This window comes from Dicentrarchus labrax, unplaced genomic scaffold (genome assembly GCF_905237075.1).
Source record: "Dicentrarchus labrax unplaced genomic scaffold, dlabrax2021, whole genome shotgun sequence".
NCBI classification, from domain to species: domain Eukaryota; kingdom Metazoa; phylum Chordata; class Actinopteri; family Moronidae; genus Dicentrarchus; species Dicentrarchus labrax.
The window spans coordinates 51,264-58,377 of NW_026136861.1; the positions used below are offsets into that span (position 1 = coordinate 51,264).

Consider the following 7,114-nt stretch of genomic DNA (forward strand, 5'->3'; position numbering starts at 1 on the left):
TTTGGTCCATTTGGAAGCCATCAGTCTACAGCGAGTCAAGAAAGGCTAAGATAATGTTATTGTTCTTACAGATACATTTCTGCTCAGCCTCACTAGAAGAGATGATCATCCTGATGAGAGAGCAGCACAGTGTGGAGATTGATCAAGGACTCTGAATTAGGGGTTATTTTAAAAACAACTTGTACAAAGTGGTTTTATTTTCTATCAGTGACTGTCTGTAGTGGTTTCTGTACGGCTCTGTGGCTTCCTGTGTCACTGTGGCTGTCGAGCACAATAATAAACAGCAGAGTCTTCAGTTGTCAGGCTGTTCATCTGCAGATACACCCGGTCCATGTTGTTGTCTCTGGAGATGGTGATTCTGGACTGATGTGGAATAAGCTTTAGTGCTTCCACTCGGAGCAGAAATGTAGGCAACCCACTCCAGTCCTTTTCCTTCAGCTTGTCTGATCCAGCTGATATAAGCATCGTCATCTGATATTCCTGCATATGTACAGGTCAGTTTGTGGGATTCTCCCGGCCTCTTCACCACTGGTTCAGACTCGGTCAGAGTCTGACTGCAAACACCTGGAGAGAACAGCAGTTTGATCAGAACACAGCCAAACAGAAACCTTGACACAGAAAAAGAAGAGGACAAAATTGTGTATTCACCAGAAATCAGTGATACCATCAGAAACAGTATACGTGCTGTTAAAGTCATAGTGAAAATGTGTTGTGTGTCTGGATGATTGTTTGCTGTGTCTCCAGTTTGCAGTGAGCTAAATAATAAAGATGGAAGAGATCCAAATTTGCATTGACTCCTCCTCATGGTGTTGAAAAAATAAAAAGGATAACAGTGATATTTATTGACTGAAGGGATCTGATCTACTTACTGAGGGAATACTTTTTTGTTGGTTGTATAAAGATATTCATTAGAGGTGTGTTTGCCCAATGTTTGCTTCTTATGTGTTTTTAATTGAGGTTTCAAGGCTGGTTGGACAAGACACAGACCATAAATGGAAACGACTAATATTTGGTGCCAGATTCTGAGCATACAGTATGTAACATACAGACAGTATAAGCAACATATGATTTGGATCGTATCCATCTTCCAAACCACTTGTATTCTTCATGGTCTCAGCTTTTCTTAGTGCACACTGAACAAGGCTGAAACAAGTTTAGAGACACACACATTCACACATATAACACATGAAAAAGTTGGAATAGCCATTTTACCTAAATTGCATATGTTCTGACAGAAAAAAAACTTTATAACATATAACATTATTAAACATTTATGTTCCATATTATTATTAACATTAACATTACTGTGCTCAGCATTAAGAACACAGTTGGTCCTTGACTGCCCTCTACAGTTCTAAAGGAGGGACTGCAACTATTTTCCATTTGAACATAATGTAGAGCACAACTCGAGCACAATAATAAACAGCAGAATCTTCAGTCTTCAGTCTTCAGACTGTTCATCTGCAGATACACCTGCTGTCTGCTGTTGCCTCTGGAGATGGTGAATCTACCCTGGACTGACTGGGAGTAATAGATCGGAGTACTAGCTGTGCTTATATATGCAATCCACTCCAGTCCTTTTCCAGGAGCCTGTCTGATCCAGTTCATATAGTAGCTGCTGAATGTGAATCCAGAGGTTGTACAGGTCAATCTGTGAGATTCACTAGGCTTTATGTGGAGTCAAACCGCGACGGATAAAGGTTTTTCTGATCAATTTATTTAGCATTATTGAAGTACTGCTATTACTGACGATATAAGTGTAGGTCCAGTGTAACATCCTATACTCATATAATCTCCTATTGTATTATAAACACTGAGGCTCACTGCTGAATGTCTGTTATTGCACCGGGAACTTGTTACAACATCAGTTACAGTCAGTAAATGTCCTGTGTGTGTGTGTGTGTGTGTGTGTGTGTTTGTGTGTGTGTATCTGCTGCCATTAGATAGACATTGTGTTGGTAACCTCAGACTCAACAACACATCACTACAGTTAGCTGCAACAAGGAACCCACCAGTGACACTGCTTATTATTTTATTTTATAACTTAGGACTACTGTGAGCCACAATGAGCTGTTGTACTTGTATTATATTACACTGTATATTATTATACTGTATTATATTATACTATATATTATATGCTGTCTTACAAGTAACACTGAATCTGCCTTGTTTTACAGGTGACCTGATGAAGCTCAGGAGTTCCTGGACCCATCAGAGGACAGAGACAGCTGCAGCATCAGGACAGTCTGGGTATCCAAAGGAAGACTGATGAAGATGAACACTGACTGCAGAGCTCCATTACCAGCTCACACTTCAGTGTACTAGAAACCATAAACCTTGATGGAGGACAGGATCTGCACAGTTTACATAAAAGTTCTAGCTTTGTTACTTACAACATGTGTAACTGGAATATGAATGAAATATAAATAAAGTGTTTTACTTTTAAGAAGAGTTTTGGTCATTTTTAAATTCAGTAATAAGTGTGGTTTTATATAAATAACATGTTATTTCAGGTTTTATGAAGATTTCCTGGATGTACAAGAGTTGAAAACCTGATTCGTGTAACATCTATCAATATGAAAATGTGGAACTTAAACCTGTATTAATGACTGTAAGCAACACAATACATTGCTGTCTCACATTCAAACTTTATTACATTGGAAGATAAATGACATCATAATATATAATATAAATGATAGAATATTCAGTATACAGTATTTTTAATGGGGTTCAAACATAATTGCAGCTTTTACACATATCTGAAGGTGAACTTTGGTAATAATACTTTTAAGTTAAAATATCAGACTATGAAATATGGATACAGTACAGTTAACAGTTGGTTACTTGGCAGTTTTTAAACCACATGAACAAGTTACTTTATTAGATGAGTGATTCCTTCAGTTATGTTGACATGTTGTACAGGATAAAGTATTCCAGGTTTCTGTTTCCATGGTCTAAAATAATGTGTATAAAGAATATAACAGATGGGAGGTTACAGTAATCATTATACTATTACTCTGATTACTTTGGTACATTTACTGGGTGTTTCTTCACTAGAAACAACTGCTTGACTGATGTTGTTAATATTATGTAATATATAATATGTTTAACTTCACTGGGCTGTGTAGACTGTAGGTCACTGCTCACTGCTGTACCTGTAAAGACAAGCATCAAACACAGTGTTGGTTCTCATAGTTAAGGTATAAACACTAACATTATGTGATAGATAGCGGGGATATATATATATATATATATATATATATATATATATATATTAGTTATATGTATGTATATGTAGTTAATATAGCAGTATTTACCTGAGGAAAACGTCACAGAAAGCTGTAATCCTGATTGCTGATGTTCATTTCTCCGTGATTTCAGGTCAGACTCCCGCTCTAACATGTCCGCTGGTGAAGTTTTTGCTTTAGAAGCAGTTATTGAATTAATATTGACGGTAGAAATGCAGATAAACTCAGTAACAGTGAGGAGCTACCTGCCGGCAACGAAGGGGAGGGGCCGGAGCGTCATCCGCGTGAGCCGCGTCATAATGCCGACCAATCAGAGCAGACTGGGCTTTTCGGGAGGGGGGTCTTAAAGAGACAGGCGCTAAAACCTAGCGATTCAGACAGAGGCTGAAAAGAGGTGCTCAGCTGTAGGCAGTATGAGAAAAATAATGTGTTTTTTGAACATTAAAACATCTAAACCTATTGTAGGAGAGCCACAAAATACAATTATGAACCTGAAAAAGGGGCATAATATGACTCCTTTAAGTCTCATTAGGTTAAGTGTAAGCACATGCTGTTGGTCTAATGGCACTCAGAACCCAGAATGAAAATAGAAAACATCTTTACTGGTGAGAAAACAATGGCCATCATGTTAAACTGTGTGTCCACTGTTCTCTGTCATTCTCTCTGCAGTCAGATAAGTAGAGGTGGAAGACATCTGAGTTTTGCATTGACTCCTCCTCACAGGGAGGAGTGATGTAGATTGGACTTGGTCATCAGCTGTTAATAAAACAGCATACACATTTTCAAAACAGCCATAGTTACATTGGAATTATTATCATGACACAATATCTCGACTTCATAATGAATAACTTTAGAATAATATTATATAATGTTATATTTCATTTATAAACAGTAGAAGTATTCAACAATTTGCAAGTTTTATTGGAAAAGACCTGAAATGTAATCAGAATGTGGGGGGGGGGGGTCTATCTCTGGCTGCTCACACACCTGGCTGAGGTCATCACCACACCTGCTCCTCATCAGTCTTCAGCAGTACTTAAGGAGCAGCCACACATCCAGTCAATGCTGGATTGTTGTGAAGTATTGAGTGTGCTACTGCTTTCCAGCCAGTTATTTATTGTTGCTACTGTTTGTTGCCTGTCTGCTTCTGTCTGCCTGAGCCGTTCTCTTGCTGTCTGTTTTTGTCTGCAACTAACCGTGTCTCTCTGCCTCAGGAATCATTCCTGGGACTCAGCTCTGGAACCCTGTCCACTCAGCCCACGCCTCCTGTAAGCCAGCCACTGGATCCCCACACTCCAGGTCTACCAGCCAGCCACTCTCTGGATCACCCCCACCTCTGGACTCCCACTCTCGCCTGCCAGCTTCCCCTTTTTTCACTATTCGCTCGTTGTCTAATATAATAATTAATAATTTAACAAACAGTTTGCACTTGGGTGGGGGTGTTACGAGTATAGTGTGGTGTTTAGTTTTGCCTCTGCTCTGTGTGCCTCAGACTGTTTCTCTCTTCACTGTAAAAGTGAACTGGTGTTGAAATCATTAGTGGTCTGAGGGCTCGTCCTCTGGTGGCTTCATGTTACAAGTGTTCAGGCACTGAGGGGTTTTTGTTCAGGTCTACTGATGGTTTGTGTTATTGTGTCTCTCTGGCACAGTAATACACAGCAGAGTCTTCAGGCTGCACATTCTGTCCGTTTAGAGTCACTGTTTTGCTAGAAGAGTCTATGGAGATACTGAACTTGTTCTAGAGTGAATCTTTGTAGTATGTGTTCCATCCATCACCTGCCCTTCCAATCCACTCCAGTCCTTTTCCTGCAGGTTGTCTGATCCAAGCTGTGGGAGCGCTGCCCAGAGAATAAGAGACCTGACAGGTGATGGTCAGACGTTGACCTGGCTGCACAGTCACAGAGGCTGGCTGTGTCAACTGTTCACACTTTACACCTGTTAAAAAAGAAAATGTTTTGTAACAAATGATCAAGTTATACTGCAAAAGAAGAACTGTTGACTTTGATAAATCCAGAGAGACTCACATCCAGCTGCTAACAGCAGCAGCAGAGCTACAGAGAACATGGTTTATGTTGAAACTGACGTGCTGTGAACTCCACTGACAGCCTGATGGGAAGTTTTTATAGCTGAGTAACAAGGAAGGTCACTGAGTTTGCATAGAATCAAACATATGAAGCCTCAATGTTGGTCTAACAGGAGCCAATAGAAGAGTCTGTTGACTGTTATTATATCTGCAGAGTGAAAACATGTCTGGAAATCACCTCTGCTTTACATATGATATTGTAACTTTATTACACACTCAACTGTAACATTTTGAAAGTGAAACTTTACATTTACAGTTACAGTTCAATAATAAAAAACTAACATTTGCTTTTTTTTCTTTCCTATAAACTATTGCCGTCTAAATGTTTTGACAACAATTTGGTATTAAAACATTATGTATTTTTTTATAATTTCAAACAATGACAAGGATAATTATTCTCTATGTGAGTATTAACATGAATGATGGATAATGATATTCATTACAACCAGCACTGCAATAACAATGATGATGTGCATCCATTGAAACCAAAGGAGTAATCGGAATATTGCTTTCTGTGCCATGTTGACAGTGTGTTTATCATGTTTTCAATTGATTGCAGTGTTTTACTGCACCATTAGTTTATGCGTTTATTCACTCACATATTGTATCTGCTGCAAGCAGAAATATAGTGACAGCAAGGATCATGTAAATTGTATGTAAACTTCAGTGTGATGCTGCTGGTTTGCATAGAAATTACTGGACCTGAGGACATTAATCATGTGAGACAGTGCAGGGTCTATCAGCCCACTGAGGATGAGAAAAGACAGAGTGTTTGCTTAAAAATCCCAGAAAATGTTTGTTACTGCAGGATTAGTTGTCCATCCATCTTCAGTCAGTCTCATAAGCACAAGAACACACAGCAGCCCCTTCAGGCTTCCTGTTGTTCATCTTGAGATCTGCCTTATAATCAAGTTAAAACAGGACTTTGACTTTCCATCTGATTGGGTGTAAAATGGCGCACGCTCTGCTGCGACAGCACACGTTTTTTTTGACAGTTTTTCCCTCACCATCGACCACTCCTCTGTCTCCCCTTCCCCCAGGTTAAGAGTCTGGGTGTCATCCCTCGACAGCACATTATCTTTCCAATCCCATATCAATAACATCACCCGGTCTGCATATTTCCACCTACGCAATATTAATCGACTCCGCCCCTCCCCTTTCTCCCCACTCCACTGCCATCCTTACACACAGCCTTGTCACCTCCCGCATCGACTACTGCAACTCCCTTCTCTTCGGTCTACCTCACAAATACCTCCATAAACTTCAACTGGTTCAGAACTCTGCAGCTCGAATTATCACCAGAACCCCCTCCATCCACCACATCACCCCTGTTCTACAGCAACTCCACTGGCTCCCAGTAAAACTCTGCATTGACTTCAAAATCCTCCTATTCACGTTCAAGGCCATCCACAACCTCTCCCCTCCTTATCTGTCCGAACTCCTCCACATCGCCAACCCTTCCCCGTTCCCTCAGATCTGCCTCCTCTGTCCACCTCTCTGTCCCTCCCGCCTGCCTCGTCACCATGGGGAGCAGGGCTTTCAGCCGCTCTGCCCCCCAACTCTGGAACTCACTCCCACCGGACCTCAGGAACCTGGACTCTCACACTCTTCAAATCAAGATTAAAAACTCACCTATTCACAACTGCCTACCCCACTTAACCATCTACATTGTCTTTTCTTATCTGTTTCTTATTTCTTGCTTTTTTTTTTTTTTTTTGTTGTTGTACGGTGTCCTCGAGTGCCCAGAGAGGCGCCTCTAATAATTTAATGTATTATTATTATT

General features: G+C 40.3%; 1 gene segment (V, D, J or C); it reads right to left on the bottom strand.

Annotated features, from left to right (window-relative positions):
• LOC127360216 (immunoglobulin heavy variable 5-10-1-like) lies at window positions 1–747 on the bottom strand. The segment is given in 2 exon segments: window positions 1–564; window positions 649–747. Coding segments are annotated over 2 exon segments (321 nt in total).
• Between the last annotated feature and the right edge of the window lie 6,367 nt (window positions 748–7,114).